Below are 25,910 nucleotides of genomic sequence, written 5' to 3'. Positions count from 1 at the left end.
GATTTCAGTGACTAGTTTATTCAAATTTTAATTCCAAGAATAGTAGAATTTGTTGGGATTTGCCTTGAATCTCAGAATCCCACATCGAAAGTTAAGTAAGTTTGAGTTTGTCTTGTATCCCACATCGGGAAGTTTAGTAAAGGTATAATGGGTTTCATATTTATAAATATGATGTTTTGGTTTTGGTTTGGAAACCCCAGAGAGTTAGACACCAAGAGAATAGCTAAGTGAGTAGGCTATTAAAGGGTGTAATTGGGTTTTGCGTTAAGTTTTGAGTAAGGAGTTTTAGGAGACTTTTCTCATTCTAAAAGTCTCACAATTGTAAAGATTTATTTGTTAGTGGATTGTGTTTGGAGTAGGCCATTTTGAGTTGGGCCGAACCAAATATATTTGTGTGTTCTTATTCTTGATTTGAGCTTGCTGTTTTATGTGTGGTTGCTGCGCATGGGTGTTGTTTTTCCCAACAAGTGGTATCAGAGCGAGGTTCGAGGTTTGAGGTTTAAGGTTCGTGGGTCTAAGAGATCGTGAAGTAGTGTTTGAAGATGTCTGAAGAAGGTATGTCTGGTATGTCTATGCCTAAGTTTGAGATTTCGTTATTTGATGGAAAGAGTAATTTTATGTTATGGCAAAGTACGATTCAAGATCTGTTAGTACAACAAGGGTTGGATCAGGCATTAGAGAGTAGTAAGCCTGAGGGAATGTCTGATGCTAATTGGAATAGGATTCAGAAGAAGGCTGTTAGTACTATTAGATTGGCGTTAGCTCCAGAAGTAAAGTACAGTGTGTTGACTGAAAGTACTCCAAAGAGTTTGTGGGATAAGCTTGAAGGTATTTATGCTTCGAAGTCGTTGACTAATAGATTATGTTTGAAGATGGATCTGTATTCTTTGAAGATGGAAGAAGGTATGAGTCTTCATAATCACTTGAATGAGTTTAATAGATTGGTTTCTCAATTGCTAGCGATTTCTGTTGACGAGTTAAAAGATGAAGAGAAGGCTTTAATTTTACTGGCATCTTTGCCCAAGTCTTATAGGCCTTTAGTTTAGACTGTGTTGGTAGGTAGGTCTACTTTAAAGTTGGATGATGTAACTGCTCTATTGCGTGAGAATGAAAGGTTTATGGGAGCTCAGAACTTATCACCTGGGGGAAGTACACTAGCTGTAAAGGGTTTTGATCGAGGGAGGACTCAAAAGAGGATTGATGGATCAAGATGGAGATCTAAGTCAAGAGACAGAGATTACAATGATGTAGAATGTTATTATTGTGGTGAGAAGGGACATATCCAAGTACGCTGTAGGAAGCTGAGAAGGGATATGGCTGCTTTTAAAAGGGCGAATGATGAGAAGAAATCAGATGAAGAAAAGAGTGATACTGTTGCTGTCGTGTCTGATGATGATGATGTTGTTTTGACAACTTGTGTGGATGAGAATCAGACTTTGAAAAGTGATAAAGGTTGGGTTTTAGATTCAGCTGCTACAGTTCATGTTTGCAATGATAGGAGCTGCTTTGTGGAGTTGAATGAGAATGAAAAGTATGGGGATATTGTGATTGCTAACAAAGAAAAGGTGCAGATTCAAGGCATTGGGAGTGTTCGCCTTAGATCTCACAATGGTGTTATTAGGACACTTCGTCATGTAAGGTATGTACCAAATTGTCACTACAATTTGATTGCTTTGGGTGAGTTAGCTTCTCGGGGGTACACATTTTATGGTAGTAATGATTGGTTGAAAGTGTATAAGAATGGTAGTGTGATTCTACAAGGGAATAGGGTCAATCACTTGTACATGTTTGATGGAGGCTCAGTTGCTGAGATGCCTGTGATGAAAGAAAAGAAGAAAGGTAAGCATGTTAGCTTTGCAGATACTATTGAAGTGTTTGGAGATTCAAGTCAAGGGAGGATTTGTTGGGATTTGCCTTGAATCTCAGAATCCCACATCGAAAGTTAAGTAAGTTTGAGTTTGTCTTGTATCCCACATCGGGAAGTTTAGTAAAGGTATAATGGGTTTCATATTTATAAATATGATGTTTTGGTTTTGGTTTGGTAACCCCAGAGAGTTAGACACCAAGAGAATAGCTAAGTGAGTAGGCTATTAAAGGGTGTAATTGGGTTTTGGGTTAAGTTTTGAGTAAGGAGTTTTAGGAGACTTTTCTCATTCTAAAAGTCTCACAATTGTAAAGATTTATTTGTTAGTGGATTGTGTTTGGAGTAGGCCATTTTGAGTTGGGCCGAACTAAATATATTTGTGTGTTCTTATTCTTGATTTGAGCTTACTGTTTTATGTGTGGTTGCTGCGTGTGGGTGTTGTTTTTCCCAACAGAATTTACCACCGATGAGCGAAGACAAAGAAAGAGACTAACACTCCTTTTGGTAAGGAGGAAAAGACGAGGGAAAAAAAGTTCTAATTGTTCTTGACTTTCCCTTTTCTTTCTTTCCTACAACAGAGTCTAAACGATCGAGGACTACCTTGATTTTCTATATATATTAAGCTTGATGCAAGGCTTATCGTTATATATTTACAAGTAGCAATTGAGAGAGAATTGAAAATATAGAGATCATATATAAAGAAAAAGAGATGATGGAACCCAAATGGTTGTGGTTGAGTGTGTTGTTGTTGTTATTAGAAGGATGCAGACGGTATGGTACTGATGCGTGTTGGGAGGATGAGAGGATTGCTCTCTTGCAACTCAAACCTTTCTTCAATCCTTACAACGATCTGAACAGCTGGGTTGATGAGATCAAGGGTTCAGATTGCTGTCAATGGGATAGGGTCGAGTGCAACACCTCCTCCTCTTCCAAGCGAGTCATAGGACTCTTTCTTGTTTATATAAGATGGTCCAAAAACGAAAGATGGTATCTTAATGCCTCTTTGTTTCTTCCTTTCAAGGAACTGAAGTATCTTTATTTGCCAGGGAATAACATCGCTGGTTTTGTTGAAAATGAAGGTCCCTTTTGCCTTTTCATCTTTAATTTTTTCATTGTTAATTTGCAATATGAAAATTCATTAATCAGTTCTTCATTTTTACAATTTCATATTTAATTCTATTTTTATTTTATTGAAGAAAGCCGCTAAGTCCTTATTATATATTTAAAAGAACTCTCTTGCAGGTTTTGCGAAGCTAAATTTGGAGATCCTTGATTTAAGTGACAATTACCTCGATGATACAATTTTATTATCTTTGAGTGAGTTTTCAACTCTCAAGAATTTAAATCTAGCAGAAAACTTGTTCAGAGGATCAACTCATGCAAACGGTAGAGTTAAAATTAATCTAATAATGATTACGAATGATATACAGTAATTAAAATATTAATTTGTCTTCATTACAGGTTTCCAATGGCTCTCAAGACTTAGTACTTTGGAAACTCTTGATTTATGGGGCAACTCTTTGAAAAATAACAAAGTGTTTGATATAAATGGTCTTTCATCTTTAAAGATTTTAACTTTAAGTGAAAATCACTTGGAAGGAACCGTTCATTTTCACGATAAACTCATTTTACCTCTAATTTATGTTAAATTCAATTGTTGTTTCAAGAAAAGGTCTTGCATATTATTTGATTTTATATATAATATAATTAATTACTTGTTGAGGTTGAATAGAATTGAATAATTTGACGAACTTGAAGAACTTGGATTTAAGCTACAATAGAATTGAAAGCTTCCGACCATCAAAGCAAGGTTAAATATATATTTCAATTCACTCAACTAAGATCTTAACTATGTGATCATCATATAAAATTTTCGATTGACAATAACATATAATAGAATTATATATTCTTGTTCAGGAAACGAGACACAATTGACGTTGACCAATTTGGAGGAACTTGATTTGAGCCATAATCTCTTCAGGAACAACATATTTTCCTTCCTTAGGGGGTTTTCAAGTCTAAAGTACTTATATATGTACGAGAACCAATTGCAAGGCTCCATAGATGTTAAAGGTAAAGCTTTTACTACCTTTGTTTTTTTTTTTAATTCTTTTTGAAAGCCTTACACTCATAAAAAGAAAAATTTTTTGCTAAGTCAAAGGTATTTATTAATTAATCAAAAGGGTACAAAGCCAGCATAAAGTTAATTCAGCAAAGCAAATAGATCTATGCATTCAAACCAAACTGACAAAACACCACCCAAAGTATATAACTGAAGACAAAACACCTAAAAGCTACACCACCATAAGCCAATTACCCCCCGACCAAAGCGAGCCATGTGTGTTTTCAATTTCTTGTATTGTCGGCATAGAATCACTCTCCATTATCACCTGCTCTGTACCCTGTTCAAAAGCTAGTTGCAGTCCCCAAAGGATCGCTCTTACCTCTGTATGAAGGGAACTTTCAGTCCAGTCTACTCAAGTCACTGCTGAAAAAAACACGTTACTATTTGAATCTCTAAGAACAGCACCTAGCCCAGCTTCTTGTTCTCTGACCCTATTCACTGCATCCACAATGACCTTTAACATATCCAGTACAGAGGTTGCCAACTCTACCCTTGTGGCGTCCTCGAGATCATAGTTGGTTGGGCAACCAATTCTAGCCTTTCCCTCACGCGGGCTGTCTTTACTAATGATTTCCACATAGCACATGTTACTTGATGGAGGCATTTTAATTACAATCATCGTATTGTAATTCTTATTGTGTTAATTATAATATCATAATCTTAATATTATTATGTTTGATTGTATAATTACATTAATATTAAGTTAACAAATATTATATTATTTTCAAAATGTGAAATGAAACCCAGTTAAGATGTTAATTGTACCTTTTGACTATTGGATAGTTGCAGTTGCTAATGTTAAAACTTTTGGTTGCAAATAACATTTCTTGTTCATACTGTCTGGTAGGAAAAAAGCTCCTAGCTTAAGAATGAAGCTACACTTATTGGCCCAAAAAAAAAAAATCAAGCTACACCTACTTAAGAAGGAGGATGTCACTTATTATACTGTCAGTCATTTCAAATTTTTGATTGGGATAAGAAATTCGAATCCAACTCTATGTAAGATAAAGACAACCAAACCAAGTGCTCAAGCGTGATACTTATTATTGAAGTGGGAAAATCGATACATGACTGAATTAGAAACTGTTGAGAAACCATTTTGTGGTTTTTTTTATTCACTTTTGTTTTCTGAAGTTTCCTAAGTATTTGTGTCAATGGATCAAGTCATGCAAACGTTAAGAGTTAAAATTAATCTAATAGTGATTATGAATGACAAATAGTAATTAAAATATTAATCTTCTTTCATTATAGGCTTTCAATGGCTTTCAAGACTTAATGATTTGGAAACTCTTGATTTAGGATACATCTCTTTGAAAATTAACATATTATTTCATATGAATGGTCTTTTATCTTTAAGGACTTTAAGTTTGATGGAAAATTACTTGAAAGGAATCATTCATATTCACAATAAACTTGCTTTATCTTTCTTTTATGTCCAAATCAATTGCTGTTTCATGAAAAGGTGTTGCATATCATTTGCTTTTATATGTAATGTTAATTTCTCATTGGCATTGAATAGGATTGAATAATCTGACAAATTTGAAGAACTTGGATCTAAGCTACAATAAAATTAAAAGCTTCCGACCATCAAAGCAAGGTATAAATATATATTTCAATTCACTCAACTAAGTTTTTAATTATGTGATCAATGTATAAAATTTCCCATTAATAATGGCATATAATAGAAATATTCTTTTACAGGAAAGGAGATACAACTAAGGATGACTAATTTGGAGGTTCTTGATTTAACTAATAATTTCTTCAAGAACGACACTTTTGCATTCCTTTCTGGCCTTCCAAGTCTAAAGTCCCTGTGTATGGGGGACAACCAGTTGCAAGGCTCAATAGATATTCGAGGTAAAGCTATTACAGTTTTTTTTTTTTTTTAATTCTGTTTTAGAACATTTTTGCTCATAAAATAGGTAAAATCTCATATCACATTTGGGGATTTTTCTTCTTCACTTAAAGCTTTAGATTTGTCTTGCCGTTTACTTCATTATACATTAAAAATATTCAGTAAAAGATTATTTGAGTAACCAGGCTAACATAATGATTATTTGAATTGAACTTGGACATAGAATTGAATAATTTGATGAATCTGAAGAATTTGTATTTATACGCCAACAAAATTGAAAGCCTTCATTCCTTACAAGGTATGCATTTATATTTGCTCAATTAGTTAAGTTGTTATATATAATTAAATATTATGTAAATCTTTTTTTAGTGATGAAATTATGCAAACCTTATGTAGATAGTGGGAGACAGCTGAACTTGACCCATTTAGAAGAATTTGATTTGAGTGATAATCTCATTAAGGACAGCATATTTGCATCGCTTAGCGGGCTTTCAAATTTGAAGTTTTTGGATGTAAGCTCCAATCAGTTAAATGGATCAACAGATATGAAAGGTAAAATTACTTTTTTTGCAAAAATTTTAAATTTGTTAACAAAAATCTTAACTCATGTTTCAAAATGATATAACAAATAAGTTCATCTGTTTTTTTCTTTAATGATGAAATTACGTAAATTATTTATAGATGCTGGGAGACCGTTAAAATTGACCAATTTCTAAATGCTTGATTTAAGTCATAATCTAATTAATTATTACTTTTCAACCAAAATTTCAACTCTATTATAAATACTTAAAAAAAATACAAATTTCATGTTTTCAGATGATTTAATGACGTTTATTTATTACTTTTTTTTTTCCAGACTTGGGTGCTTTTACCAACTTAGAGGTATTGGATATGAGCTCTAATGATCTGAATGAATTTGTGGCCTGTAAAGGTATGGATTTAAATAAATTTTCTATTTTTATTTGTGAGGTTTATAATGATGTAGATGTTTTAATGATCAACAAATTTAGTATATTAAAATTTAATACTCAATTTTTTAAAGGAAGAAATTAATTATTATTATATGCTTTTTACTACAATACTACAATTCTCTAATTATAATAAAGAATTACGTAAGAATCCATCATTTATAAGTGTGAACTCCACATAAAATTTTATTAGACCTCATGCAATTTTGAATTGTGATTGCTTAATGTATTACAATGATTATAGGTGAAATGCTCTTATTAAAATTAATGCCCAATTTTTTAAAGGAAGAAATTCATTGTAATTTGATTACTGATTAGAAAATGATATATATTTGCCTTAGATAATTGCTTTCTTTAAGAAGTGTTGCAACGGCATATCAAATATTTCCCTTTTTGTTTGTGTTAGCTTGTTGTGTCTTAGAGTTGGACTTGTTTGCCTTTTGTCATTTTGTTTTAGATTACTACGTATTCTTATTACCGTTTAAAAAATTTTGCCTTTTCATGTTACCGTTTTGTTTGATTTTCATCTTTTTGATTGTTTTGTATATTAAAATTTATATTAAAAATTCATCTTGCATTAATCTTGAATATATAATCTTATCTACAAAAATGAAAATTTTCACTTGTTTATTTTTTTCATTTACAGAGTATAAGAGTTTGAAAAAGTTAAAAGTTCTTCATCTAAATGCGGTTTTCACCAATCGAAGCATTCCACGACTACTAAAATTAGTATATGCATTCCCATCAGTTAAGACCTTCTATCTAGAAAGGAACTACTTAAACAAGACTATGGCTACTCAAGATCAAGGTAAGTCATTAATTTATTCCAAAAGAACGTAAATTAGTAGTTGTTTGTTGATTAACATCTAATAATACCTCCTATTCTATGATTACTCAGAATTGCATGTGTGGAGCAATGTGGAGGATATATTTCTAGACGGTTCTTATCTCAACAACAACATTTTGCAAAGCATTGGAGTATTCACTTCTCTTAAAACTTTGTCTTTAAGTGACTGTCGACTTATTGGTTCCTTGCCTAATCAAGGTAAATTAAAGACTATTATTGTCCAATATAACTCATGGAATACACCTTTTTCCAATAATCCTTTATTCTTTTTCTTTCATCTAATATCTTTTATATATATTCTGTTTTGGAAATCAAAATTTAATTAAAATTTCTTCCATGAATTTATAAAATTTTCAGGTTGGTGTGATCTAAGGAACCTTAAGAGTTTGGATATCAGTGAGAATGCACTTGAGGGGATACTTCCTTATTGTTTGGGTAACTTGACATCTCTTCTTGAGTTAGATATCTCCAACAATCAATTTACTGGAAATTTGACTCCTTTAGCAAATCTTTCATCACTTAGATTTGTCTCCCTTTTAAGAAATCGTTTGCAAATTTCAATGCCATTCTTGTCACTTGCAAACCTTCCAAATCTCAAGTGTCTTTTGGCTGATGAAAACAAGATAGTAATGGAACCTAATTCCTTTCATACTTCAATTCCGAAGTTCCAACTAAACATCATCAGTTTGTCAGAGTGTATAACAGACAAAGGACTTAGTCTACAACCTCCTAAGTTCCTTTATTACCAATATGACTTGAGATATGTTGATCTTTCCAATAACAATTTCAGTGGAACAGTCCCGTTATGGTTGCTAGAAAACAACACAAAATTAGAAAATCTCTTCTTGTTGGGTAATTCTTTCACTGGTCCTTTCTTGTTACCACATCTTTTTCATCATAATGTGTCTTTAATTGACATATCTGAAAACAAATTACAAGGTCAAATTTCGACAAATATATGTTCAACTTTTCCAAATTTGGAATTGTTATTCTTATCTAAGAATGCCTTTGAAGGTAATATCCCTCCTTGTTTAAGTGGCATGAACACTTTATCATTTTTAGACCTATCGGATAATCATTTGTGTGGAAGAGTACCAGAAGAGTTGATCATGAGAAGCTCATTAGATGTTCTTAGGCTATCAAATAACAACCTAAGTGGAAAGATTGTTCCTTTGATGTTCAACACAAGAAAGTTGTCAAATTTGTATTTGGATGGCAATAATTTTGCTGGAGAGATTCCTGATATTGATGTCTCTACTACTGATTTTTCACATTCATCACTAGAGGATGTTGATCTCAGTAATAATAGTTTTAATGGAAAGCTCCCAAGATGGATAGGGAATATATCGCATTTGAAGAGATTGGCTTTGTCAAACAATCATTTTGAAGGTTCTATTCCAATGGAATTTTGCAACTTGTTTGAGCTTGAATTTTTGGAGCTTTCTCAAAACAATTTATCTGGCTCTATTCCTTATTGTTTCAATCCACCATATTTGAGACATGTCCACGTGAAGAGAAACAGACTAAGTGGTCAATTGACACTTACTTTTAATAGCTCTTCATTAGTGACATTAGATCTTGGAGGGAATAATTTGACTGGTAATATTCCAAAATGGATTGGCACATTTTCTTCTTTAAGCGTCCTTCTTTTGAAAGATAATCATCTAGATGGTGGAATTCCAGTTCAATTATGCAAGTTGTATTCATTGAGCATCATAGATCTTTCTGGAAATATGTTTTCTGGTCCTATACCTTCTTGTTTAGGTAATTTAACTCTGGCAATGAAAGAAAAGAAGTCTTCTGTAGATGTTGTTTGGGATGGACTAAGTTCAATGAATGATCTACCAATAGACGTTCCAGCTTATTTGTCACATGATTATCCGAGTAGCTACATGGAAGAATGGATAGAGTTTACAACAAAGAGTGTGTCCTATTCATATGGTGGTGACATTCTTAAGTACATGTCTGGGATTGATTTATCTTGTAACAGGTTAACTGGGCAAATCCCACTCGAAATGGGAAATTTAAGTGAAATTCATTCGTTAAACTTATCTCACAATAACTTGGTCGGAGTTATACCTTCATCATTTTCACAACTTAAGCAAATTGAGAGTTTGGACCTTTCTTACAACAACTTGAGTGGTAGAATCCCTATACAGTTGGTTGAGTTGAACTTTCTAGAGGTTTTCAGTGTGGCACATAACAACTTGTCAGGTAGTACTCCAGAACCAAAAGCTCAGTTTGGGACCTTTAATGAAAGCAGTTACGAAGGAAACCCTCTTCTCTGTGGGCCTCCATTGCAAAATAACTGCTCAAAAACTGAGTCACCACCAACAGTACCGACTACAATAGACAATGAAGGAGAAGGTAGTTTCGTGGACATATATGTTTTTTATGTGAGCTTTCTGGTTTCATATGTAATTGTTTTATTGGGAATTTTTGTTGTTCTATACATAAATCCATATTGGCGACAAGTATGGTTTTCTTTCATCGAGAGTTGCATCACTTCTTGTCGCTACTCAGTTGTAGGCAATTTTCTTGAGTTATACATCTTCAAAAGATATGCTTAGTTGTCATGGGAGCTCTTATGATTTGCCTTTTGTTTGAATGTGGTGAAGATTTGGATGAAGTTGTTTTTTGTTATCAAAAGAAGTTTGGTGATTTGATCTCTTAAATGAGGGATTTCTTTTAGCAGACTGTTCTTCTAAGATGGTTGTAGGATGAGTTGTAGATTTGGTTACCCATATGTCTTAAAAAGAGTACTTTGATGATTTTGCACTCTCAACAGAACTTTTTGTCTCTGTCGGAACTCTGTTTTTGGTATTCATTTTGTTGTGAAGGAACTTGTTGATTTTATGTTTGTATACAAATATTCAATTCTCTATTATCCATCTTCTCTAATTTATTGCTAATATCTTTTCCAAGCTATTATTCAAGTAGTATTAGTAAGAATTTGAATTTTAAATGAAATACATCACAATAGGTCAATAATTAAGAATATATCAAAATCTTTGAAAGAGTTTATCATATTGTAGTAATATGAAATAGTTAAGAATGTGTTTTTTCTTTTTTTTTCTTTTATTTATCAATTTCTCATTTCTTGCCCTTTTATAGAGGTTTTATTTTTATTTAAAATTACTTAATATTTGTTGTCATTTGGAAATTAATATTAATTTATAAAATGAGCCAAATAAGCATTAGTCGTTGAAAATATCATTTTGATTGCAAAATGCAATTATTTTCTTTGATAGGATTACAAATTATTCCAAAATAATAAAAAAAAAGATTTATATATCTCACACACATGCAAATCTCATCAAATAAATAAATTAAATGCATAATCTTCCAAAGCAACAATAAACATAAGGTGTTAGCCAATGAGACCATGGCTTAGTATAGTTTGTTAATTAATTATTTTATGATTGTACCTTGATGACGATGTAATAATTGATTATTCAATTCATTATATGAATGTAATACTTGATTATTATTATTATAAAAAATAAAAAGAAAAAAACCTAAAATTTCTAAATTCATGCTTTGCATGGTTAATTTTATTTATAGTACTACTTTTTCATTTTTAACTTAAAATTTGTTAAATATAAAACTTTTCCATTAAATTTAGTGAAAATACATAATTTATTTATTTATTGACAAAGAATATAATTTAAACCTACTTTACTTTATTCTTTTAAGATAATTAAAAATATTTTCAAATTTTAACTTCGATTTATTTTTAGATAATTTTAAAAATATATTCTTTCATATTGATTTGATAATTTTGGAGTGTTTTTTTGCAAAAGTCTTATTTTAATTTTTAATGAAAATAATTTAGTAGTAGAAAAGAAGGATTAAAATGTTGCATGTGATTTGAATTTAAAAATTTTTTAATATAATATTTGAATTATAATTTTATTAATTAATATGAAGTACTATTTATTAATCACGTGTCATTATTTAAAACTTACAAGATTAAAAATAGATATCAAATAAATTAATAAATTTGTAATTTAAATTATTAAAATTTTTAAAATTTCAATTTCTTAGTTTTTAATATTTAACTTAAAAATCTATTTATAGATTGAAAATAAACCCTTAAAAAATTATCAAACTACCCCTCTCTTGATTTAATAAGAATTTGACACATGACTAAATTGACTATTTTACCATCATACTATAATTATAAAAATACCTTTTTTATAATTATTTACTATAATACCCCATATCATAATTACAAAAATATTTTTTTCTTAAATTGATTATTATGTCTTCATACCGTAATTAAGAAAATAACTATTCTCTTATAATTATTTACTATAATGCCTTCGTACCATAATTACAAAAATACTTATTTTATTATTGAATTACAAAACTCTTATTATTGATCCAAATTACTATAATACCATCCTAACATAATTATAGAAAACCTTTTTCATAATTGATCAAAATTACTATAATACTTTTCCTACCATAATTACGAAAATGCTTTTATGAATACTTAATAAGAAGTTGACATGTGATACTTTTGTTTCAAAATTAATAACATATATTAAAACAATCCTTTGATAATTATTATAATAACCTTTTGTTTATTTGATATCGATGTGTGTTCAAATTTACTATAATACTTTTTATCATAATTACAAAATACTTATTTTTTATAATTAATTAAAATTATTATAATACCCTCTTGCAATAATTATAAAATATCCCTCAAAGTATAATTGACTAAATTACAAAAATATCTTTCCTACAAAAATTACAAAAATACCCTTACCATAATTGGCAAAAATTTACTATAATGCATCTCATATGAAAATGCTTTTACGAGTACTTCATAAAAAGTTGACATGTGATACTTTGTTTCAAAATTAATAACATATATTAAAATAATTCTTTGATAGTTACTATAGTAACTCTTTGTTTATTTGATATGATATCGATATGTGTTCAAATTTACTATAATATTTTTTTACCATAATTACAAAATACTTATCTTTTTATAATTAATTAAAATTATTATAATACCCTCTTCAATAATTACAAAATACCCCTCATAGTATAATTGACTAAAATTAAAAAAATATCTGTCTTATAAAAATTACGAAAATACCTCTACCATAATTGGCAAAATATTACTATAATGCATCTTATATTGAAATGCTTTTATGAGTACTTCATAAGAAGTTAACATGTGACATTTTGTTTCAAAATTATTATAATACTTTTATTGAATTATATATTAATTTTTAACATAATATAAAATTAACCACATATTAAATTATTAAAATATCATTACAATTGGTTTATGAAAATTTGACATGTGATATTTTATTTAAAAATTACTATAATACCACTATTAAATTACATATGAAATTTTAACATAATATAAAATTAAGTATATATTAAATTATTAAAATACCCTTGTCGTAACTTCATAAAAATTTGACATGTGAAATTTTGTTTGAAATTCACTATAATAGTCCAATTAAATTACTTATTAAATGTTAAATAATATATACTGAAATAATTCCCATTGAAATTACTATAACACCCTTTCATATATTTTGATATGATTTTAACATGTATCCAATTTTACTATATTGCCTTTCAATTATAATTAGGAAAATATGACTCTTTTCATAATTAGCCGAAAATATTATATACCTTCCTACCATAATTATAGATATATCTTTCCTATTATAATTAACCAAAATTAATAAAATTAAAAAAAAAACTCTTTTACTATATTTGATCAAAATTATTATAGTACCCCTCATACTATACTTATGAAAATATCTTTTTTTAAAATTACTATAATGCTTTTTATATCATAATTACGTAAATATCTTTATGAGTGCTTTATAAAAAGTTGATATATAATATTTTGTTTTAAAATTATTGTAATATCCATCTTAAATTACGTATTAAATTTAATATATTATAAAATTAACTACATTAAATTATTAAAATACTCTTATCATTACTTTATAAAATTTAATATGTATCATTTTATTAAAAATAATTAAAATTAAATGATCAAATAAACTAAATAATTATAATTTTATTAAAATGAAAAAATTAAATAATTTTATATTTAAAAATAAAAAATATTTAATCCTCAATATAGTGGCGATCGCACGCTAGTCTAACATCAAAAACACCCACAACACCAAAATACAAAACTTCTCCCCTCCGCCTCCAACCTTTCTAACGGCTCAGTCACGCGCGCCAAACAAAAGCATCCCTGAACCAAAATTTTACCCCCCAAAAAATAAATCTCTTCTCTCTCACTCGTCTCCTCAACCGTCTCGATATTCTCATTTTTTTCTTCTCCACTATGAAAAAAAAAAAAAAGGCCTTTCTTCACTTATTTTTCTAATATCTCCCTCTGTCTCTCCCGATGCCTTAGCCGCCTTCCATTGCCGGAACCCCAAAGGGCAATAGCTGGGACTCGTAAAAGGGGAGGAAACAAAGCAAAAGTTAAGAATTTAAGTTTAGGAGATCTTGTTCTTGCCAAAGTCAAGGGTTTCCCCGCTTGGCCTGCCAAGGTCTCTTCCCTTTTATTTTATTATTATTGCTACTTTTTTTATCCTGAATTATGGGTATTTTATATTTTGATGATTATATTTTTAATTTCTTATATGTTTATTTGAACTTATGAATTTGAATAAATCCATGATGAGTTTGGGATTTTTTTTTTTTTTTAAGTTTTGCATGATGTAGGTAAGTTTATTTTATGCTTACATTGTCTTGCTTTGTATTTTATTTGTTGGTTTTGTACTCAATTTGTTTCCTTTAGTAAATTTTGTTTTATTTTGTGAAAGGCCTATTTTTGGAGTTAAAAGTTTTGCCATGCGTATGTTAGCTGATTGTGTTTTTAGTGTTTCAGGTTTGGTACTTTGCCTGTTTATCAATTGGGTTACTTAATGCAACTATGCAAGTTCTTTATTTTGGGTCTGAAAAAAAAGGGACAAATATATGTATTTTTTTTATTGCATGCTAGATTGATTTGATCCTAGAAAGTGTCGTCAGAAATTTAGCGAGAGATTTTCAATTTATTTTTTTGTTTTTATTATTTTGTTACTTAGAACTCAGTTGGTTTTTCGCGATTTTGGTTTACGGTTGGTTTTTGAGGTAGATTCTATGGGTTATGAATTTCAGATTAGCCGGCCTGAAGATTGGGAGCGAGAACCTGACTCTAGGAAATATTTTGTCCAATTCTTTGGAACACGAGAAATGTAAGCATACTTATGTTCAATTTGTACATGTTTAGTGAATAAGGGAGATGGCAACGTGATGAATAAAGATATGTGATATGTCTGTTTTATGGTTTGCATCTGTTTTCTGGTAGGAGGGAAACCACATTTTACCATAAGATGGAACATGAGATAAATACATGAAAGGTGTTACGGGATAATTTCCGTGAAAAAAATATTAATTTTGTTGTATTCCAAGTAACTTGTTACCTATGCCGATCCTAGCAGACAAACCTTGATGTACTCTTTTTAATTTCCTGTCAATGTTGTTCACATAGGGTGCTTGCTGACTAGAGAATACATTGAAACTGACTTGATTTATTCTATCTCCGTGCTGTTTGTATACATCATTGCTTTTCTTTCCATCCAGCTCCCATGATCAAGAAATTGTAGAATGCACATTGTGATTACAATAGGGGAAAAATTGTAATCGGGAGGGCTCTATGCTGAGTCCTTTATGTGTTAAAGTACTGAACTCTAGGCAGCTCTGTCATTTAGCTTTAGATTGCATAATATAAACTCATGGAGCTCACCATTCTAATGTTCAGGGAGTACTATTTGGCAGATGTGATAGCCATGCAGATTATCTGGGAAATTTACTTATAGTTTTTTAATATGATAATTTGAGAAATAGTGAGATGTCCTTTAGCTAACCAAGCTTTTCAATCTAGGATGCAGAAAACCAAATAATGATACAATGACAAATGGTGCAATATTTTTCTACTTCTACATGTTCTTGATATAGCATGTGCATCTCATGTTGCCTTAATTAATCTTTTTTAATGTAATTTTAATATTTGAGTTATTATTTCTTTTGGTCTTTCCTCCATTTTGTGGTGGTTGTTAGCTAAGCAGCTGATGTTAGTTGATGAGGCTGTCTTGGACTTGTGTTGTGCTCAGGAACATTGGTATAGCATATTTGGGTTAGTTAGGATTGGAGGTTCAAGTTTATTCCTAATCTCCAGTCTGTTACCAAAGGAGTTAGATGCTATGTAGATGTTGAATTTGATAATTGTTAAAATCTATTTAGTGGTTTCATTCTCAGACCACTTTGTTACCTTTTCTCATAATTTAAGTATTTTTTTTTTGTTGATGTCAGCTTATATGGGCAATTATGTGTGCTTTACTCATGATTGGTTTGGCTTCTGAAATATCTATCTTCTCTTCTTTAGAAAACTGAAGTAGGTGAAACATGGATTGGGAAATTAGATTTTATCCTTTATAGCCAATGGAATGAGTTTGTGACAGCTAACGGTTAAGCTCCAAATTGAAATTACTGCTTGCAGAAGGTGACAGGTCTATATAAGAAAAATTGTTTAACAGATCAAAACACCTATTTTAAATAATTTTATTTGTTATTATTATTTTCTTAAATACTCTATTTCAACAATGCTTGGGCTCTTAATGTATGTGTATTTGTGGCTTGTAGTGAATGTTGAAGTCATATTCAAGAAAGCAATGTGTTTAGCTTAATTAGTAGGCATGATCATTTCTTTATCACTAAATTGTAACTTGCTGAACTTGAAAGTTGGTGTAGCTTTTTGGTGTTTGAATTGAATGGCATTGCAATTTTCCATTTTTTTTTATTGTTGGTGTTAAACGGATTTGTGATTTAGTTATTTTTTTATGCTATGTTATTCTCACATATATATTGACATGGAATTTTAGAATTATTTTTTAAATTTATTGTTGATAATGACCATTCTTGATGGAAGACTTATTCATAATATGTGGCTGTAACACATTTAGGGCACAATAATGGATCTTTACTTTGTACAATGGAACTTTTATGTTTGTATAATGGATCTTCTTGAATGTTGATTGGACAGTTTCTGTAGCTACAAGTATCTTGAAAAGAAATAAAGTTCAAACCAATCTTGTATATAGTTGGAAATATAAGGTTTTCAGTTTTACTATCACGTCAAGGTTTGCTTGAATAAATTACTTAAGTTGTGTCTGAGTAGCCTCCCAAATTCTAACCATGAATTGGAGGAGCATTTCTGGTTCTGTTCATACTCTCTATGTTATAGTTGAGCAGTTTGAGATTTTAGGTGAAGTTTGTTGGGCGTCAACATGTGGTGGTTTAGATATGGTATGCTGGGAAGCCTTTGAGTAATGGCATTTTAAATGCCCTGAAAATAAGTACAGCTGGAGTTTTCCTTAGAACATTTGCATAAGTGGTTTATTTATGTGGAACCATTGAAGTGGTTTTGGGAATATTTTGTTTTTTGGAAACTTTCATAAGCTCAGGGCTTCTTTTGGGATTTTTCCTTTCTAAATTCTTGGACATTTTTTTCCATCCATATTTGCATATTTTTAATCATGCTTAAGCTGTGAGGCTTAATCCTTAAACCTTGGATGGAAAACTTTATTCCCTTTTGGATCATAATTTTTAGATGATGATGCTTCTGCTACTGAATTATGTAGAAGACATTTTAATTTGTTGAATTCTTGTCTTTTGTTTATTTTTTAATACTTGGTGATGTATTTTCTCATATTCCTTTAGGGCATCATGTTCATGCACATATGAGCAAGTTGATAAATTTAAATATCTGCATCTTTTTTTTCCTTAAAGATAGTGTTTATGTAATTGGATTTTCATATTTCATTATTGAAGTTTTTGACTCTGCATTTTTAGTGTAAAAAGGAGCAATGCTTTTCATCCCAGCCAAGAGATGCATGCTTGCATCATTATTTTCTCTTACACTACTCTTTGAACTTTAGTTCACTTGTGTTCTAGTTGCTTATTTTTCTCCCTACGTTTTTCTTCTTTTACAGAGCTTTTGTTGCACCTGGCGATATTCACGCATTTACTATTGAGACAAAGAGTAAATTTTCGGCTAAGTGTCAAGGTGTTAAAACTAAGTACTTTGTCCAAGCTGTGAAGGAAATCTGTGTGGCATTTGATGAATTACATAACGAGAAGTCCAGTGGTTTGAGAGATGGAACTGATAGATCAACACCTGGCTGTGAGGCTTCATCTGTTGATGGGGTTGAGGATGATGATGCGGAGGCTGACTTAATGAATGGAACAGGTGCACTAGCTCTTGGCACAGAAACCACTAGTGACAGAAACGGTTATCTTGCTTCTAATTTGGGCTGTTCATGTGGAGGTGAGAATAATAATGACGATGTAAAGTCATCAATTTCAGATCATGTGGATGATGGCTTATCTCTGGTTATGTCTTCTGGAGGGAAACAAAAAATATCAAATGGTGAACAACCTAAAAAGGAGGTGTTATCTTCATCTTTTGATGAGCCTTCTCATATAAAGGAGGAATTCTCTGATGATAAAATTGCTACTGTCAATTGTACTAAGAAAACATTGAGGGATGCTCAGAAGTCAAAGAAGATGGGTCCTGGGCCAAAGAAAAGAACTGAGGAAGGACACAAAAGCAGCAGCTCAGCCACAACATTATTGAGGGATGATAAATCTGGTGGTTGTCTTGATCGGCCCGACTCTGAGGAGCAATTGAAAGATAGAGTAAAAGGCAAAGTCTCTGGCAGTGCTGTAAGAAAATTCTCACCAGATGCTCTCAACTCAGATTCTAATTACACTGGTAGTAAAAATGCAAAGGAATTGCTGAAAACCAAAAGCAACTTCAATGCTGAGGATGATGTATGGGATGCTGTGGCCAATTCCAAAGGTGAGACTACTGGCAAGAAAAAAAGGGGAGAACCTGGACTTGAAAAGCCAAAATTGGGAACAGATGAAATTTTACATCCTGCCAAAAATTCAAAGTTTGTAGATATGAAAAATGATGCTTCCCAGGGATCTCTTGCCAAAAACATGAAAGATTCTCCAAGTTCTAATAATGTCAATAACAAGGCAGTTAAACAATTAGAGTTGAAAAAATCCACATTGCATATTTTAGCATTGAGAGTCCCAAAAGCCATTACGTTTCTGGTGATGAAGCTATGCTGCCCTTATCAAATCGCCATTGGCGGGCTCAGGAGGCAATTTCTGGTTCTGCCTCTCTTATTTCCGATGATAAAATTTTAAAAAATCTTGTTGAGACACTTACAAGTTCTAGTAATGTGAAAATTCCAGCTACCCAGTTGTCCAAGAGGCAGAGAGCTGTTTGCCTTTTTGATGAAGATGAAGAAGAAGATCCCAAAACTCCAGTTCATGGAGGATCTGCCAGGAATGTCAAGGTAACTTCTGTTGTTTCAAAGAGCATTTATGTAAGTCATGCAAGTGCTATCAATGCTCAACATAGTGTTGGAGATTCCACCCAATATGAGAATAGTGATCCTAAGGAGGCTTCTTTACGATTAGCAAATGATTTTGTGTCACCTCTTCAACCATGAACTGTTGAAAGGAGGCCTTCAACGAAGTCTCCTTATCTGGTTTCTGCCACCAAAGAAGTTGTTGAACAACACAGAACTCCTAAAGCTACTGTTAAGGTTTCCAGTCATGGAACTCAGAAAAAGGCTCCATCTGGCTCTGTTAAGGGATCGGATGTTGTTTCTGATGGTCCAAAGTCTTCTCAAAATCAGGTTTTGAGTCAAAGATATAGCCCAGCTTCTTCTGTAGGAAGACTGAAATCTACTCCAAAAGTAATTTCACGTATTAATGACACTGCTTTTGTTACCGAAACTTCAATGGAGTATGGCTCTGCATTATCTGTGTTGTTGTTATTATTTATTATATCTAATTAACCATTTTTAGAGCTATTATATTAATCTTCATTTCATATTGTAGACCAATCTCTTCCTGTACAGATTGGATGTCTTTAGAGAAGATATAAGTGGTTCGTTGATTGATTTGAAGACTCTAGATTCTGCTATGTCTATGAAGCATCTTATTGCCGCTGCCCTGGCAAAAAGGAGACAAGCTCACTCTCAACAATATTCTCTTGGAAATCCTAGTTCTGTTTTTGTGTCAGTGTCTAATATTCAGGGGGCAAGTCCCAGTCCTGCAGTTCAGCCTTTTGTATCTGCAATCAACAATGCAATGCAGCCTGATGCGCAGGGATTTGCTTATCAAACAAACCTAGATTCGCCATCAACTCTTGGTCCCCAGTCAGGATCCCAAAATCAACAGGATACTGAAGAGATCGAAGAGAGAAGATCTAGTTCAGGACACATGGCACCTGGAGGCTCTCTCAGTGTTGGTACTGAGGCAGCTGTTGCATGGGATGCTTTTGAAGGAATGATAGAGACTTTATCAAGGACTGAAGAAAGTATTGGACAAGCAACTCGCCTTGCTATTGATTGTGCCAAGTATGGCATTGCAAATGAAGTAAGTTAAATAATATGCATATTTATGTTTGGTGTTGGTTCAACAATGTCAAGATGAGCTTGTTTAACCCCAGATTTATATATTATGATTTTTTGTTGTGTTTTAAACAAAATGGTAATTATTGCATATGATGTTCATGATGGCAAAATTCTATTGAAGACTACTTTTTGGAGGGAGTCTTAGAATACATTATTTGTATGCAGGTTGTTGAACTTCTCATCCGGAAGTTGGAAAGCGAGCCCAGTTTTCATCGTAAAGTTGACCTGTTCTTTCTTGTTGATTCAATCACCCAATGTTCACACAATCAGAAAGGTTGGTTGTGCTGTCTTGATGAATGTGTTCAATTACTCTCTAATACTGAATTTATTTGGTGCAGGCATTAAGAAAAAATGTTTAGTTTTATTTAGAAAAGGGTATAGTTTATCATTTTTCTTCCTGGTTTAGCATTATTTTCTTAATATTTGTTATGACAAAGAGTATTCTTACTAGGTGAATTCTCCTTTAGACTTTGGAACGAGTGCATGTTTATTTTTACAAGAACACTCTTTGAATTGCTCTTTAACTTGTGCACACATGCTGAAATAGTCATATGTGATCTATTGTTGCAGCAATTCATGTAAATGATTGTGGTTAATGTTTATTTAGGCATAGCTGGTGCTTCATATATCCCTACAGTTCAAACAGTATTGCCTGTCTCCTTGGTGCAGCTGCTCCACCTGGAGCAAGTGCTCATGGAAATCGTCGTCAATGCCTCAAGGTATATTATTTTTTTTCAATTGTAAGAGATTATTCGTCTTTTGTTTCCTTTCCCCCACTCTCTTAAGGATAAAGGGATCTTTGTCTATACCAGGTTTTATGGTTGTGGCTTGAGAGGAAGATTTTACCCGAATCTATTCTGCAGTGTTATAGGGACGACATTGGAGTTTCAAATGATGATACAATTTCTGGATTTTCCCTATGGCGCTCGTCACAAGCTGAACGTGCTATAGATGATCCTATTAGGGAAATGGAAGGCATGCTTGTTGACGAGTATGGCAGGTCTGAAAACACTTTCAACCATTTACACCAAATTATTATAATGATAACAAATATAATATCTACTATATTACCATTGAAGTTTGGTTTTTGTTTTGGTTTGGTTTCAGATATATTTGAAACCAAACTAAGACCAAATTTACTTGTCAGTTTGATTTGCAGGCCAAACTAAAACTTTTTGCTTTTCAAACCAAACCAACCAACCCATATTGGTCACTTTAATCTGATATTCAGCTGAAACCAAATTAGGAACACACCATTTCGCTGATATGCCACTGTTGTTTGATCTGATTTGAATATAGAGCTACTATGTTTTTAGTTATCTTGCATAATATTTTTTTTAAATTACTAAATTTGTAGTTAGTTCAGTGTTTCTTGTAGCATTTGTGTCCCATCCTCTAGTTTCTAGTGTTTGTCACTTGAAAGGGATATGAACTTTCTGACATCAATTTTGTTGGTTCTTATAAGCAGTAATGCTACATTTCAGCTTCCTCGCCTTTTGTCTTCTAATGCATTTGAAGATGAAGAGGAAGAAGATCTTTCAAACAGTCCTTGCAGAGATTCTGCTGATGCATCACCATTAGAACCAGCTCATGCTTTAGGAGAGTTAGAAACATGTACAGTTACTCCAAGTGACAGGCGTCATTGCATCTTAGAAGATGTGGACGGTGAGCTCGAAATGAAGATGTTTCTGGACACCAGAAGGATGATCGACCATCATTGACAAATGATAGTCTTGAAATGGACTTGCAGCAGCAGGGCACTGATAGTATTGTGGAACCGGCTTCAAATACCTCCAATGAATTCCCTCCTCTACCAGAGGGTTCCCTGCGATTGCCCCCTGATTCTCCTCCATCCCCACCACCTTTTCCACCTTCATCACCCCCACCCCCACCTCCATCATCTCCATCTCCACCTCCACCTCCACTTCCACCTCCTCCTCTACCAACACAACCACCTCCTCCCCCTGCACCACTTTCCTACCCTTCAGTCTTTATACCTCAACCACCAGTGCCAACTCAACCTTCACTGCTATCTCAATCCATGCTACCGCCCTAGTCATCAGTACAGTGTTGACCACAGTTGGCATATCAACCACCTGTACCTCATGAATCTGGCGCACACCAAATGTGAGACTCCTAATATGCCTTCTTTGCTTGTTATGGAGTATGTTGTTACTTTTTTATTTATATAACCTATGCCTTTGTAAGCAGGGTAATCAAATAGTTCAAATGGCTGGAAATACTCCTCTTGGGGGCCATATTGATGCTGGTGTGAAAAGCGAATTGTTTCCACAGGAATCACCTTGCTTTCCAACAGGAGTCTGCAATTCTTGAGAGCCTTCTGGATATAATTCTTCAAGGCAACTGGAATATGGACATAATGAAATGTACTTAAATGACCAATCCTCTCAACCAAGTCAACAGTTTCAACCTGGTAGTGCAGCCTTTGTGCAAATACCTTTACCCCCTAGTCTGCCACAAACCTCATCTAGCCATTTCTCATTCACAAAGCCCGCTATGCCTCCACATTATTAGCATTCATGTCCTCAATACTCTCTGCGTGCAACATGATGGCCGAAGGCCATTTGTTGCTGATGAACAGTGGAGCATGCCTGCAGGAGAATATGACACTGATAATCAGTGTGATGGGTGGATAGCAGGAAGAAATCCATCAGCTGCTGGTCCATTGTTTGTCCAGGAAGGTATGCATTATCTTGTCCTTAAAACAAAATTTTGGCTTGAGTGTTTGACTCATTGTAAATTTAAATGAAATTTGTAACCCTAATCCTTATGAAGTTTCCAAGATTATCAGATGGATGTTTAGGGGCATTAATTTGTGTTTTTGATCTGATCATATTGTTATTTCCTGCAAATTAAACATATGCCCATTTATGATGGTGGCAATCAAACCTTCACTCATTTCAAGTGTTTCATGTTGTTGTGATGGATCCTCTACCAAACTAAAAGAGAAAAATCCAAAAAATATAGAACATGCGGACCATATAAATATGAAAAGCATGCCTTGTGCAGTATCTGAAAATTTTCATTGCTATTTGTAGGACACTCTTTTAGTATCCCCTTATTATCTTGCTTTGAACTGATGTCGTGCCTAATTTCTTACTTTTTTTTATGAGTCTTTGCTGGTATGGAATCTCTTTTAAGAACTCACAGATTTAAGTCCATGAATAAGTATGTGAAATGTTCTGTTGTTTGTACTTCTTCATGCATATTTTATGTGCGTAGCCTCCTCTTTCTTGTGTATATCCTTAAAGTGTTGATAAGATGAATCTATGGGCCCTCTATAGATAGTCTCTACCTTTTGATGACACTTATGTTAATTCTTTGGCAGGTTACTTTAGAACACCTGTTGAAAGACCACCCTCAAATGAGATGGGTTTTCTGATTGCTTCTGCCAATCATTTACCAGCTGGAGCTCCAAATTTGGGTACTGCAATTTTTAATTGCTGTCTTGGTTTGCTTTTAATTTTCTTGTTTTGCTAGTTAAATAACCAAGCACCAATTAAACTAGGGAATGACTTCATGATTGTATCTTTCAGGTCATGGTATTTCACAAATGTTGCCATGTCAACCAGACATGTGTGCTATCAATTGTTGGAGGCCAGCTTGAGAATGAAGAAATAGTCTCATTAGGTACTTAGTATATTTTCATACTTATTTGTTAATGAATCTCAGCCTGAATATTTCATCTTTTTTGATTATTATGAATAGAAAGCTTTGTCCTTGTTATTAAGTGAAAGTGAAATTTTTTGTTTTGGAATTTGTTCATCTTTCTGTTGATTTTGCTGGTAAACTACCATTTAGTATAATCTGAAGTTGAAAATTTGTGCTCCTGTTGTTGCAAGAATAGAGAGTATTGTTATTGTCTTTGTTTGGTCACATGTAATCTTCTTGCTTAAGTTTACAAATTTTTCTTTCATTGTCATTTTCAGCTACAAAAATAGCGGAAATTTATTCTCCAGTGTAGAAAAAAGATGCTAATAAACTTTTATTTTATTAAACTTTTCATATGATTCTTTAACCAAATAATAATAAGATTAAATAAAAGGGAAAGAAATAAAAATAAAATTTTAAGTATAAATAATCCCATTTAAACTTTGTCTAAAAGTTAAGAATTTTGGGTGATCTCTTTATATTTAAGGACTTGATTTCAAATTTGCATTTCATCATCTAGCATGACGTTCATTTGCATAAGTTTATTTTGAGATTATTGTTTGTATTTAATTCACATGCTCATGTCTATTAATTGTTATTATTGTTTCTCGGTTGATTATAACATCATTCTTTTTGCATAAAATTTTTTTTCATTGAAATTGCTATTTAAAAAATGGATTTTGAAATGAAACAATATAATATTTCAAGGGAAATAATTTCTGATATCTTGCTTAAATATTGGAGAGTCACTAATAGTTATCATCTACAAAGAATGTTATTTTTATTTTTAAGGAATATAGTAATGAATCTTAAGCATAAAAAATTATCTTTAAATTTTGTCTAGATGTTAGAAAATTTTTAGCTAATTTTTTAACCTAAAAATTTGCATAATATTTTTAAATAAAGATTTTTAATAAAATTAACTTTCTTTTTCATAAAAGTTAATGGAAATATATTATTAAATTTCAAATTGAAACATTTTTTGCCCAATATCAAAGATAACGCATGTTTAATTAGTATTTTTTTTTAAAATAAGTGCTTTAGGGATGTTAATTTTACTTCATATGCAATAATACTCTCAAACTTAACTCTGTTTTTAAAAACCAAAATTATCTATTTAATAAATCACAAATTCTTTTTTTTTGTTTTATTAAAAAAAAACTTAAGTGTTCAATCATATTTAACAAAAAAAATATTGATAGTGACTTTTTTTTTTCAATTTTTAAAAATTTTTATGTCATATGATCGAGATCACGGAGCCACATGTTACGATCTTTAGTACTATAGATACAATCGTGATCACACATGAAAACATAAAGTTTTTTATTGATATTCTCGAAGCAAAATCTTTCAAATTTTTTTAAATGTATACGAAATTGATAATAGATTTATTTATTTTGTTTATTTTGTTTTTTTTTTTTATGGTAGGATGCTAGCATATAAACGTTGTTTTCTTAACTTTTTTTTTTTTTTTGAGCTTCTTATAATAGTAGTTCTCAAACTTCCCTTCGAAACTCAGGGCCGATGCACTTATTCAAGCACAATTTTTTCAGAAACTTTCAAAAATTAAAAAAAATAAAAGAATTTGTAGTAAAATTTTTACTTTGACATTATTTTATCGATAAAATTAATAAATTCGTCATAAATTTTTTATATAATTATAAGTAAACACCTAAAAAATCTTGAATCTATAATTGTCGAGATTTATATAATATTTTGCAAAAAACTATTTTTTTTTATGGAAGTTAGTGAATGATGCAATGTTCCAATCACACTAACAATCTTAAAAAATTAAAATCTCTTAGAAAATATTAACAGCTTTAAAATTTTTAATAATACTATCCCATTAACAACCTTGAAAAATTACAAAAAAAATATATTTCTACTTTAGTCAAAATATCAAAATTACTAATTTAGATTTGATAATTATTGAATATTAAGGAACTTGATAGAAGTTGATATATAATGTAATAGTTTGATCCCACTAACAATCTTAAAAAATTAAAAGCTCTTAATAATATTACGAGTTTTTAATAA

General features: G+C 31.7%; 2 protein-coding genes and 1 pseudogene across 3 annotated transcripts; all 3 read left to right on the top strand.

Annotated features, from left to right (window-relative positions):
- Positions 1–2,576: 2,576 nt before the first annotated feature.
- On the top strand, positions 2,577–3,350 carry LOC149511071 (receptor-like protein 9b). The gene is made up of 3 exons (XM_089756386.1): positions 2,577–2,943; positions 3,107–3,224; positions 3,326–3,350. The coding sequence occupies exons 1-3, from the start codon at positions 2,577–2,579 to the stop codon at positions 3,348–3,350; spliced, it is 510 nt and encodes a 169-aa protein (XP_089612512.1).
- Positions 3,351–5,695: 2,345 nt separating this feature from the next.
- Positions 5,696–10,542, top strand: LOC149511070 (cuscuta receptor 1-like). The gene is made up of 7 exons (XM_089756446.1): positions 5,696–5,846; positions 6,068–6,142; positions 6,241–6,396; positions 6,701–6,775; positions 7,459–7,620; positions 7,711–7,857; positions 8,017–10,542. The coding sequence occupies exons 1-7, from the start codon at positions 5,711–5,713 to the stop codon at positions 10,227–10,229; spliced, it is 2,964 nt and encodes a 987-aa protein (XP_089612572.1). The 5' UTR covers positions 5,696–5,710; the 3' UTR covers positions 10,230–10,542.
- Positions 10,543–14,003: 3,461 nt separating this feature from the next.
- Positions 14,004–23,979, top strand: LOC149511069 (ENHANCER OF AG-4 protein 2-like; annotated as a pseudogene). The gene is made up of 11 exons (XR_016334601.1): positions 14,004–14,210; positions 14,824–14,900; positions 17,697–19,528; positions 19,644–20,163; positions 20,367–20,475; positions 20,809–20,920; positions 21,014–21,201; positions 21,670–22,328; positions 22,413–22,903; positions 23,551–23,646; positions 23,759–23,979. The product of XR_016334601.1 is annotated as an ENHANCER OF AG-4 protein 2-like (transcript).
- Positions 23,980–25,910: the final 1,931 nt, after the last annotated feature.

The sequence above is a fragment of the Durio zibethinus genome, chromosome 27 (assembly GCF_047325235.1).
Source record: "Durio zibethinus cultivar Kanyao isolate XHJ-2024 chromosome 27, ASM4732523v1, whole genome shotgun sequence".
Lineage (NCBI taxonomy): Eukaryota > Viridiplantae > Streptophyta > Magnoliopsida > Malvales > Malvaceae > Durio > Durio zibethinus.
The sequence above is the reverse complement of the archived record's forward strand: the minus strand, read 5'-3'. Positions and strand labels throughout refer to the sequence as shown.